The sequence below is a fragment of the Epinephelus moara genome, chromosome 3 (assembly GCF_006386435.1).
Source record: "Epinephelus moara isolate mb chromosome 3, YSFRI_EMoa_1.0, whole genome shotgun sequence".
In the NCBI taxonomy this organism is placed as follows: domain Eukaryota; kingdom Metazoa; phylum Chordata; class Actinopteri; order Perciformes; family Serranidae; genus Epinephelus; species Epinephelus moara.
Window position 1 is genome coordinate 15,468,600 of NC_065508.1, and position 12,725 is coordinate 15,481,324.

Genomic DNA, 12,725 nt, shown 5'->3' on the forward strand with positions numbered 1-12,725 from the left:
TAAATGGCACATGGCTTGTGGTGAAATACATTTAAAAAACTCAACAGTAATGTCACTTTCCAAAAATCATGACCCAGTTATTCAAGATAATCCACAGACCTTTTTTTGAGCAGTTTTATGTAGGACCTATTTTCTTTCTACCAAACTACATTTGCCAACTGTATCACGGCGCAGAAGGAAACATGCATCTACTGCTAGCTCACCTAGCACCACTAAACTAGCTAACAATACAGCTCAGTCGAGGTTTACACCATAAATGTCCACATCTAGTGCAATCAAAACCACAACTCTCATCCATGAGTAGATACACGCTTCTGTCTGTGCAGTGATAGGGTTGACAGGTGTAGTTTGAAAGACACTAGTTCCTACATGAAACTGCTCACAACAAGGTCTGTGGATTATTTCAAGTAACCAGGTCATGATATCTGGAAAGAGACATTGCTGCTGAGTTTTTTAAATTGATTTTTTAGGCGCTTAGAGCACCACAAGCTGAGTGCCATCTAGTTCCATTGTATTGGAGAGAACGCAGACATCTTATGGCCAATATCTCCAACATTCAGCAACACACCAAAACAATCTCGACTGATACACAGCGCTACATCTAAGAGGAAACATATTTTATTATTTTTGATTTTGGGGTGAACTATCCCTTTAACAGGAATAAATTATTTCCATAAATATGACTGAGTGGTTTTTTTTATGATACAACCCTGATTCATTTCTGTGCTTGTTGCTACACAAACTATTGTTAGCGAGTGGTCACCAGGCAGTGTCATTAATGTGAAATACTCCCAGCCACCTGTTCTCAGTTTCTGCACATAATGTGCAGCTGCAGACAGACTAGACATCCAAAGCCGAGGCAAACATCACATACCTCAGCCGTGGACTGTACACCTTTCTGCCTCCACTGCTGTCTTACCTGTTCCTTCTCTATTTCAGTCTTAACAGCTTTTTCCAAAGGGCTGTAGACCGCTTCCACCCCCCCTGTCCCCTACACCTATACACCGCCTTGTCCCATCATATCCCACCTCACCTCTCCACCCCTCTGATTGTCCTCCGCAAGACAATCTTCAAAGCTCAGGCAGTTGTCAACCTTAATACTTCACAGCCCTCTAACCTGGATCATCACTATCAACGGAGCAGCAAGCGATGAAACCTAAGTTCATGTGGAAGGACAGCTCACACCCAGAAGCACGTTTGCATGCTCTTTCTCTGTTTTGAATTCTGAGCCCATTCTACTTGTACACTGCAAAAAATGATCACCTACTCTCCCAGCTTGTTCCCTGGTGTGGCCGACGGTAATAAAGTCCATTTAAGGTCCTGGAATTCATAGGCATAGATTTCAAGGGAGATGCAGGGGACATGTCGTCCTCAATCTTAAGAATGTGTGCATTTGTTCCCCCCAGTAAAAACAACATAGCAGAGGACTTTTATTTTGATAAATTAAAGACACCCAGAAGAACAAATTGGTGCATAAAAATTCACCAGAATGCAACAAATAAAGTGGTTGACACTTAAATTTCCCTGGGAGAGGACCTCCAAACCCTGTGTTTCATATTTGCCCAGCCAATGTTAAAACAAAACCCTCATCCTCACTGGAAGCAATACACTTCACACCATATATCTCACACACTGAAGTCAAGAATCACCTTCAGATAGCTGAAGCATTTTTGTCCCCAAATTTTTCCAGTGGCTGAGTCAGATAAGTGACAGCAGGTTTCTACGTAGCCTTCCACAATTTGTTTGTCTTTGCCAAAACTCTTGCTGTTGCAGTTTTACAGCATCCAAATTATTTATGATAAATGTAGTGTATTTATTTTGCTTTAGAAGAGGTATTTGCACAACTCATTTCAGCTTCTCACTTCTCGACAGACTTTATTTTGGCATGTATGTTTGTGTGCATAAGTGTGTTAGTGTCTATTTGTGAAGCAGTATATTTATACGTTTTACATTCCTTTATTTTTATTGTAAAAACAGATAAAAGTAAAATAAAACAAGTTATTCCAATGTGGGGAAAGATATGATACGATACCATATGATACGATTGGATACGATACGATACAATACAATACAATAAGACAGAACTTTCTTCATCCTCAGGGAATTTGCTGTGCCGTAATTGCGGTACAAACTAGGAAAGAGTGCAAATATAAAGTATTAGCAAGTACAAGATATTAATAAATTGTCCCATTTTCCCAAGAACAGTTCAATTTAGGACTTTTCCATGTATTTGTGTCATTATATTGATCAAGCTTTTGGCTTTTTCATGGAAAGAGAGCATGGACTCACTCCACTGGCCTTTTTTTCTGTTCAGACTCTTCCTGGTGTTTTGAAACATTGAGTCTAAAAACCAGTTGAAATTGATATTTTTTGCAGTGTGTCTCACGCGCTTACCCCCCTCCTGTTCCCCACCCCCCACTTCGATTCGTGATTGGTTCGCCTTCCATGTCCGTCAAAGCTGTGTGGGCGGGACTCAAACAATCCACTCGTGCTCCCTGCGCTGTGGATTGTGCGCCACAGCAGACCAAGAGCGGGGCAGGCAGTAGTACAGCAGCGGCAGCATCTACTCTGTGACCGGAGGACGAGTGCTCTCACTCCCTGTGGTTTACTGCTGTTGTTCAGAGTCCCGTGAACTGAGCCTGCACCTTACCGCTGGAGCATCACTGAAATTCTTTTTTTGAGCAGCGAAAACATTTTATCTAAAGCAACACAGTCTCCGGGTCGTGAAGTCGGTTGTGTCAACCCCTTTTCCCCGAGACGCACAAAAGACGCACTCCCAAGTCCACCTGGATAGCTGCTGACAAAGCCGTCCGGTCCGCTTCGAGCTCCAGTGGGGAGACACGGTGAGGAGAAGTTAGCGCGGAAGGCAAGAGCAAGAAACACAGAAGGCAGGATGAATCTCAAGAGTCATTTGATTTTCACCCTCTACACTATTTATGGGATTCTTCTGAAAGGTGAGTCTGGGACGAGTGGTGCGTACGTGTTTTTTTTTTTTTTTTTGCGTGTACGTGCTTTATATGTGTGTGTACGCGCGCATGTTACAGGCCAGCAGCAGGGCAGGATGAAGGAGCAGGACGCGGGTCCTGGCAGAAAGATGCGGAGCTCTCTCTCACACAGGGTTTCTCATTCTCAAGTGCAGTGTGCGTCTGTGCCTGCGCGCGTGTGTACGTGCGTTGAATGTACGTGCGTATGCAAACGTGCGTGATGTGAGACAGAGGAGAGGGAGAGAGGGAGCTTGTCCTGTAACATTGGGGATCTCTTGGATGGTAATGTTCAGGAATGAGGGGGATCCTTTTTTCTTAATTGTGTGCTCAGGACGCGACCTGAGCTCTGGCTTTGCAGCCATACACACTGGTGCGTCTCCTGCGTCTGCGATGTGTTATGCCCCGTGCATGAGTGGCAATGAAAAGAAAAAAAAACGAGCCCGCTAGGGAGACACACCTCAACATGAAGTAACCAACCCCGCGGTTGTTTCTGACTTGCAGTACTTGGATGAGTCACGGAGACACTGGCAGCGTTTTACGCACGTTTGATGCTGCTGATTACGGCAGCGTTAGAGACTCACAGTCATGCAAAGCATTTTGATTCCAGAAAATCTGTTTTTGTTTTGTTCTCTGTTATGATTTTGACTTATGGTTCTTCTGCGCAGGTGTGGTGTCTGTGGCTAGTGCGCACAGTCAGCTCCGGTGTGTTGTGTCCCTGCATGAGGTTTAAAGGAAGGCTGTTGTCAATAACCTCAGACGAGTTGTGGGAACAGGTGTACAGGCCTGATGGAAATGACTCCGTTTACCTTTTAATTCTGAAAAGTTTATCTCCTGGTATTGTAGATGATTATATTAAGATCATTCTTCCTCCTATATGGCACCAGAAATTTCTGAGCTTTTACCCTCTATGATGAAAACCATCTTGGCTGACCTCAATTAAATGTAAATATTATTCTGATCTTGATACTATTTGTGATAATTAAACAGTGAACAGCTCTCAGGGGTGTTTACACCACAGAGGACTGAATGTAAAGATGAGAGGAGTTAAGGTGACATTGGGGGTCAAGGTCACAGTGGATTGCGCACGCCTGTTTCTAAATGGTAAATGGCAAAGAGACTGTCTGCATTTATATAGCGCCTTTCTGCTGTTATAATTTGCCTCCCATTTACCATTCACAAACCCATTCATACACCAATGGTGGCGGAGCTGCCATGCAGGTGCTGGCTTGCCCATCAAGAGCAACATTGTAAGACATGCACTCAAATAGACCTTGAATACAATAACATAAAATGAAAATGAAAGAAGAAAAAGCTTTTGCTGAAACTGCCACCATATTAATCTTTTTAGGTTTCTTTTATACTCATATTTCTAACCGCTTAGTGTCTTAAACAGCTAAATGGGCAAGTAACAACAGATTAGAGGATTGTGGAAATTAAATCTGGGGCTACAATCGTTTGATGATTATATGATCAGTGAATGCAACTATGATTTATCATACCTCAAGCGAGAATCTGACTATTAGAAAACCTGGTGCCAACATCAGGCTCATATTTTGATGATTGCATACCACAATTTGTGCACTGTTGAATCATTTTTCTCTCAGAATAGTTCCACTTTTAACAAACCTGATTGAAAGTCGCAAGAGTACAACCCAGTGGTGCTGTGTGTGGTAATTTCTCAGTACATTTTAAACACAGTGTAGAAAATAATGTCAAGTACTGGATGGCATTCAAGCCTCAAGGCAGTTAATTAACAAACATATAACAATTTTCCCGTTTATGTGAGAATTTAAGGACGCTTTTTCTTGAGTTTCTGGACTGGTACATTCATGCTGTGTACAACAATGGCAGGAGGGTGGTAGATTTACTCCGAAACAACTGTCAGTCTAACAGCAGGGCCGCATATGCCACGCAGAGCTTCGGTTTTGTGATGTAAAGTCCACTTTATTCCCCTCAAATCATATCAAGATATATTTAAGGCGTTTGATAACACATTTATTAACATGAAAGTCTTGGCTTTAAGTGCCGTTTTCCACACGAGTACATGAGAAATCCCAAATGAGAGATGATTTGTGCTTGATTCCCCTGATCATTTGTTGTTGTCTCTTTGAAGTGTGTGTGCATATGAGACAGAGGGAGTGAAGGCAGTCCTTCCTTAATAACCTGACATGATTAACGCCATTCTTGACTTAAGGAATTGGTATGTAATTAGGTATCTTAGGGTATCTGGTATATCTGACAGCTCACACTGCAGCATTTATTGATGTTCCAGGGCCTTTCTTTTTCCTCTCTATTCTCCTTAGGGCGGCACACTCATTATGTGAGTGTGTGTGTGTGTTCTTGTGTGTGTGTGTGCGTGTGTTTGCATATATCCCTGCAAAAGTGTGCCATGTTTGTATAGCTTATGTCAGAAGAGAGGTCTAAGCAAAGACATAATCGTGCCGGTAGCAGCAGAGTGCACGTCAGGGCTCATTTTTATGTGTGGCTCCCCACCGCACACCCTCACATCAGTCTCTTTCTCTCGCTTCCTCTCTCTGCCTAACCCTGAAGAGGATAATGCTAGGCTGCTTGATTTGAACAGTCATCTCGCGGTGCAAGACCTATTATTGTATAGGTTCCACACAGCGGGCGGGTCAGCCTCCTCCTGAATGAAGTCTATCTAGCCCAAGCCATATCCGCGCTCTGTAAATGACAGCTGTTTCAGCCCCTCTGGCCCGGTGCCAGCTGGCATCAAGAGATCCAGACACACTGAATCTCTGTCATCGACTAGACCTGCGCCGTATATAGTGTGAACGTGAAGTGTTGTGATGGAGGTTGTTGTTTACCAACAGCCCGAGTTGTTAACATATTATCCAGTGTGTCTCATGTGCCCAATGCCGGAGCCAGAGAAAACAGCCTGTTATGCAAATGGACCTCTTACGTAAGAGCTCGGGGCTGAGCGGCAGGCGAGGGGAGATAGAGGCAAGAGAGCGACAGAGAAAGAGGGAGATGTTCTAGAATAGAGGAGTTGGAGTGATGTGGGAGGAGAGGTGTGGAGGAGGAATGTGCAATCTCCTCAGCGAAAGTGTGCGATATGTGCACTAGCAGTTGTTTGCCGTTTGGATGGCTGTTTATCTCCGCTGCTCTGTCTGTTTCCTGGTAGTCTGTCTGTTTTGAACTCTGATCTTGCTAGCCTAAATACAAACCCCCCCGCTGAGGGATGTGTTTATCCCCGCAGTGAGTCTAAGCCGCTGAAGGCTGACCCTCCGTCCCTCTGTACTTCCGTCCATTCCTCCCTCACTTCATCCTCCCATCCTGGTGTGGAGCTTTGTACCACAGCAGCGTGGGAAAGCTTCTGATAACAAGCGGCCTTGTGTGTGTGTTTGCAGAGCCACTGATTACACGGGAGAAATGAGATGTTCTCTCTTTTCTTGCCCGCTTGCACTCACCCTCCCACTTCTGTGTGTTTGCGAGCGTGTTCATTTTCATGGACATGCTTTGACGGGTGGAACATGTGAGGTGCTCTGTACCTTATACCGATGCCATGAAGCTTCAATGCAGAGAATCCTCAGTAGGGCAGCGCTGGCTCGATGTGCATCACACAGACACACACACGGAGCTCCACTGTGGATTCATTGCTGCTCTGCCAAGGGATTTCCCATGATCAAAGCCAGTCTTTTGTTAGTCCAGGTGTTAAAAAAAGTTAAAACAGAGAGGAGGAGGAGGCTGGAGGGGAACGTGGTGGGATTCAGAGCTTACAAGCTCTTCATGGCAGAGCAGAAATGTGCTTCACCAGAACTGCTCCAGAAACACTGCCAGTGAACCTACCAACTGTTCCAACTCTTTCTCATATCAGTAAACATTTGGGGCAGGTTTTTTCCTTGGGAATGCACAGCCGTGACAAGTTAAATACAGACGCTCTTACAGTGTGTTTAGACATAGAGATAAAATGAGGCAAGAAGAGGCAGGAGGCCAGTCATTGTTAAGCTTAATACACATGTAGTAGCAGATGGTAGGAGATTCAGAAGTGGCAATAACCGAACCTAGCAAGACACCATGAAAGTGAAAAGTTTTAAGCTTCATGCAAATGTACTCCCAGCTTAGCTCCCAAACTAGCCTTTTGTAATCCGTGAGGCTTTTATGAGCCTACACCAAATGACACAGCATACCAGACAGATCAGGCAGCATTGTTTTACTACACCAGTCTAGTAGTATTAGATATGGAAAGGTGAGGAAGATTTTAACAAGCAATATTTCCTTCAGAACATGAATAGCAGCAGTAAATAGAGATGGGCATAGGATTTTGTTGATGCTGATATCAATACTGATATTTGTATTCATACTGCTCTCAATAATTTGGTACAAAAGGGAAAGACATGACATGAAAAGATGTAAAAGATTCAACAGTTGTATATAATGAGGGAGGAGCTATTGCTACAAATGTCTGGTGGAGATATGCCGTAATGCTGCTTCATTACCAGAAGATAAACTTAGAAACTGCCATAGAGCTGAGGTCCTTGAGTTTCTCAGAAGCAAACAAAAAAAGATGACAAAGCCCTGTCAGCCATGACTGGCGAGCACAGACTCTAAACATGCAGTTATGCAATGTCACATGTAATCACCTGACGCAGCAGCTTTGTCATCATTAGGGGAAGGTTAGAAATTTGAAAATGCCAGCTATCTAAGAATGAATAAATGATACATATATCGATGGCAGCAGAGTTTTTCCAGGAGCTTATGTATATTTTGCGACTGACCAGTCAGGCAACTTGTCAAGCACCAGTAATGTATTATCATAGGCCTGCTCCTCTTTGCCATAGTGGCAACCTCAGAAAACACCTGCCAAATCTGAGCACTATGTTGAAATTATTGTATGTGCTCACTGCTAAATATTCCCCAAAGCTACAGATTCAGAGAGGCAAGATTCAGCCTGCCTGTGTGAACACACACGACTGTGTCTCCTGAGAATATGACCTTACAGCATGTCAGCAGCTGAGGTTTCATACTTAACTTCTAGCTCTCCACATTGTGTGGGGACACATACACATCACCTTAGCTTTAAAGCAGTCACTCAGTCAGTTGACTGAAGTCTGCAGCAAAGGGCTTGACTGATCCTGGCAAGAATCTCCTGAAAATAGAATAAATACTCTGTAGAGTAATTGGCTATGTGATGGTAATGACACACCATCACGGGTGGTTGCGTTAATCACTGCACATTTGAAGCATGCAAATTTGAAAACATCTATAATTGCGTTGTCAGGCTTAAATTCAAGAACATGTCACATTTATAAGATAGAAATTCCAATAAATAATATGTTATTTTACTGATAGTAATCACATGTTGGGGATGCTGCGAGCTAATAGCTTCCTGGTTACAAATACAGAATGTGTCAACTATGTTTCTAATCTGCAAATTAACATTTTTTTTGTGGAGAATCAATGCAGAGTAAATGTAGATTTTTGTTCTGGCATCAAGGCTGTGTTTCATATTTCTTAGGCAGAGCAGAATTTAAAGCCAGCCCAGAGCGAGAGTAGGGAGAGATGAAATACAGCCTCCCATGGAGAACGGGGAGACTATGAGCCCACAGGTGGATTTGGCTGCAACAGCAGCGGCAGCAGACAGCGAGTTTGCACCCTAAATAGACCTCCCAGTAGGTGAAAAAGTGTGCAAGCTCAGCTAACATATCAGCTGATAGGGCTTTTCTTCAAAGTTAACATGTAGCTATTTTTGTATACAAGTCAGAATATGAACTAATGTGCATTTGTCGGTGTGAGACTCGTGATAATAAAATACCCTTCACAGTTAGAAACGGGTGCTGGGGGTTGTATAGGGTGCTCATATTTATAAATAACCTGCCCTGCACTAGCACTGATTTGATAAGACGTATAATTCTCGTAGTGAAACTTTGGGATTTGTATGATTTTTGGACAACTTATCTGGTACGTCTTGATTGACAGGCAAACTTCCCCCATGTTTGTCTTCTTTTGTTTGAGTCAGACTTCAGCGATCAGATATAATCTCCCCACACAAATTTCACACAAGCACATACATTGGCAGAGACATAGACTGTGTTATTGGGTGAAAGTGCATGAGTCTGTGTGTACGCGTGCACGCATATGTGATGTCTGTATTAGCATTGAATTCCAGAGGATTAGTGAGAGGCTAATCTGAAGTCTCCAGTCTTTGACAAGCCATGTGTCACTAATCTCAAACACTCTGGAATAAAGAGACACAAACACAATCACCTTTTGGATTAAAACTCTCCAAACACAGGATGTTCTAATCAAAATCTTTTACCCAAACCAAGAAAATGGCAAAAGAAGGTTCAAATTTAAGGAAGAAATTTAAGAAAGGCCTCTCTTTCTGTCATACACACATGTATGCATACTTGCAAATAAGCAAAAAAAAAAAAGATTTGACGTGCACTTTCAGTTGATCCTAATGTGCTCTACAAGTTCATATACTGTCCCCTCTCTTAACAACTCTTAGCCTAGATAATGTTCTTTTTATGTTGTGTGCCCTTTCATCTGACAGCTTCTTTTCATGCAATTCCCCAAAGACTGGAGTCTGGAGACTTGGTAGTACATGTTACAGTAATCATTTTCTTCAACAGAGATAAAGATATGGACAGCCGTGACTCTCCCTTCTCCCTCAGCTCTTCTGCCCCAACTCTGATATTGTTTGGGGACTCTGTGTCTGTTCTTGACAGAAATGAATTCAGCCAAAGCAAAGTCGGCCCATATTGTGTACAGTAACGTTCTCACACACAGAGCCATATGTGTACACCAAAAACACACACCGGCGCAAATACACATGCACGCTTATGCACACAAAAACTCAGCAGCGTAAAGGAACAGCAGTGAGAAAACAGCAGACACACATTTTGTTTTCAGGGACTGCATTTACTGGAGTAAACACAAGATGACGCCTAAAAATTGTGGCATTTTTTGACTTTATCGTTGCTGTTTTTGGCCTGATGTCAGACAGAATTGTCAACTTGTTACACTTTGTTTCCAACTTCAGTCTAACACTGCGTCCACTCTAGCCAATTTCCACGGGAGAAAGGGATTCAATTTTTCCTAACCATTCACTAGATAGTCCCTCTAGGATTCTGTGGGCAGTTTTTGGGATTGTTACGGTCTAAAAAGCTTGAGTCCTGCCTGTGATACATGTTGCAATGACTTTGGGCTTGTTTGGCAATAAAATTACGGAGGTGAGCGAAGTTTGAAAGAATAGTTGCAATGCTGAATCTATTTGTTAGGTTGTGTGAGGGACGATCAGCTGTTGCTAGTGTTTGACGCAGCTCTGAAGGATTGTCACTGTGAGATGCTCTCTTCCTCCTCTCTCTGCCCGGTTAGCACAAGAAAACACAGTAACAGTTGCTAAAATCTGACAACAAGCCATAAAACGGTCCCAACAATCTCACACCATCACCAAAATGGCTTGACTTTGTCATTAAACATGTTGGGTAACATTAGCTATGTGATGCTAACAGTTAGCCCTGCCACTGTGTATGTTACTCTGTCCCAGGGGCAGCGCTCACACTCCCACAGCAGTAGTCTCATGATAAACACAGAGACAGTGGGACAAGGAAGGGCTGAGTAAATCAATACGCTGCACTCAGTTCTACAGTGAAGTGAGATTTCACCCGTTTTAAATAACAAATATGAAAAAATGCAGCGATTTGTCAAAATTGTAAGGTTGTGCATGATTTATGGGAATTGGCTGAATTTGCGTTAATGGTTCCAGTTGCAACATCACAACATCCTGGAGGGACTTAATGGAGACCAACCTATTCGTCTGAATCCAATGTAATTGAAAGTCCACACTGACTCACAGCCATGCCAATGTGCTGGTTTTGCCAGGGTTTTAAGAGTGGTACTGAGTCCAGTCAGACAAAGTACGATGTCAGGCAATACGGAGAAGACATGCCAGTTTAGAACAGCATCGTCTATCTTGTCTATAGTGGTCGCAGTTGTTTTGACTCCTCGTTGTTTCTGGCGCACAGCTTGACAATGCTTGGCAACAGCTTGACAATGATGTTAGTCCAGCTGATAGCGCTGATTGCTGATCATTAGTACCACCTACAGCACTCATTGAATCAATTGTTTTTCAACTGAGAAACCGCTGTTTCATGTCACGATGCCAGACGAATCAGTCAATTTGGTGGAGTGGGCGGATAAAAAAGTCTGGACCCAGACAAGCCATTTTTATGACCCAGATTCAGAGATATCTTTCTCTGTTCACACACACAGACATATACTTCTTAGTCAAATCAGGGTTGACAGGAAGGGTAAATTCACAGGGAATGTGTTGAAAATGTTGAAGGTAGAGCAAAATCAGAATGGAGAAGAAAGAGAGATACAACTGCTTTCTCCAGGCCCTACAAACTCTTCTCACTCTGCAAAAAAAGCATTATTGTCTGTATAGCCCAAGGTCCATTGAAGGGAAACTCCAGTTAGTTAATAAACAGGAAATGAACCTACATTCACTGAAAATCCCACAGGTGCTCCCCTAGTCACTATTCATATTTGTCCAAATCACCACTGTTATTCCATAAAGTAATCCTTAAAATGAGCTGCATCCCTCTTTAATGACAGTGCTCATGTCCTCCTAATGGCTATTGCACATTTCTAATGGATACTCATACTTGTTAATTTCTCATTGCTTTAATTTTGTTTTAAACTGGCTTCAAAATGTGCATAAGTCGTTCCATGTGTGTGCTTCGTTTTAATGTTATGGTTCTTTAATATCGTGCAAAGCCTTGATTTAGTGCTTAATTGCTTAACTTGTACTTAAACAATAACACTATGGAATTATGTCATGATACTAATTGAAAAGCAGGATTTACTGCATCCACAAATACAGATCTATGCACTTGTTTTAGCATCGCGGTCTCAAAGGAAGCCTAGAAGTTGCTAAAGCTAATTGAAATATAATTCCCCAAAGACACATGTTCATGTTAATTGACTTTCTGTGTGGGTCTGTGTTTGTGTATGTGTGTGTGTGTGCATTTGAGTGTGTATGCGTGTATGTTTTTGTATTCATATTATCGCCAGAAGTCACTTTCTAGTCCCTTGTCTAATCACCAGCTTGAGGGTCCCCACACATCTTAATTCAGTGTTTGAAAGCTATTAGACACTCTTTTGCATGAGCACCATTTCTAAACGCATCTAATGTAGCGAAATTATGCAGTTCGAATCCACTGATGTTGTCTTAAACTTAAATTGAGGCGGTCCTTCCATTGTGGTTGCTGCACACCGTAAATCAAAGCAATTTTTACCGCCGTGTTGTTTCAGTTCTTACATCTCAGGCAAGTGGTAATGTGCAGAACAATAGGGCTTTAGATGGGAGAAAATGAAGGATCTTTGCAAGACTACGTCGGTGTGTGTGTGTGTGTGTGTGTGTGTGTGTGTGTGTGTGTGTGCGCGCACACAGGTTTCGGTGTACGTTTCCGTGTGAAAGTACAGAGATCACACGTTATGTTTAAAGTCTGTAATTAAAACTACAGGTGTGAAATTTCAGCCAATTGACAAGGTTTCACACCCCTACCTGTGTTAGCAGACATGCATATATAGAATTATACAACAGTTAGTTCCGGCCCTGCAATCTGATTGGTCGAGAGACAGTAAAACCGTGATGATATTGGAGTACAACATCACAGTTATTTCACTGTGTATGTATCACTCCGCCTCACAGCTGATTGCAATCAACAATCAAATCAAAACTGACGGTTAGTGTTAGTTAGGTCAGCAGTTGCG

General features: G+C 42.7%; 1 protein-coding gene across 3 annotated transcripts in view; it reads left to right on the plus strand.

Moving 5' to 3' along the window:
- Window positions 1-2,515: 2,515 nt before the first annotated feature.
- The window catches only part of cadm2a (cell adhesion molecule 2a), a 292,905-nt gene continuing 282,695 nt past the window's right edge, over window positions 2,516-12,725 (plus strand). For all 3 annotated transcript variants that reach the window (XM_050039311.1, XM_050039328.1, XM_050039319.1), the window contains exon 1: window positions 2,516-2,954. In XM_050039311.1, coding sequence (XP_049895268.1) covers window positions 2,894-2,954 — 61 coding nt within the window. In that variant the 5' untranslated portion in view covers window positions 2,516-2,893. The remainder of the gene's footprint in view (window positions 2,955-12,725) is intronic.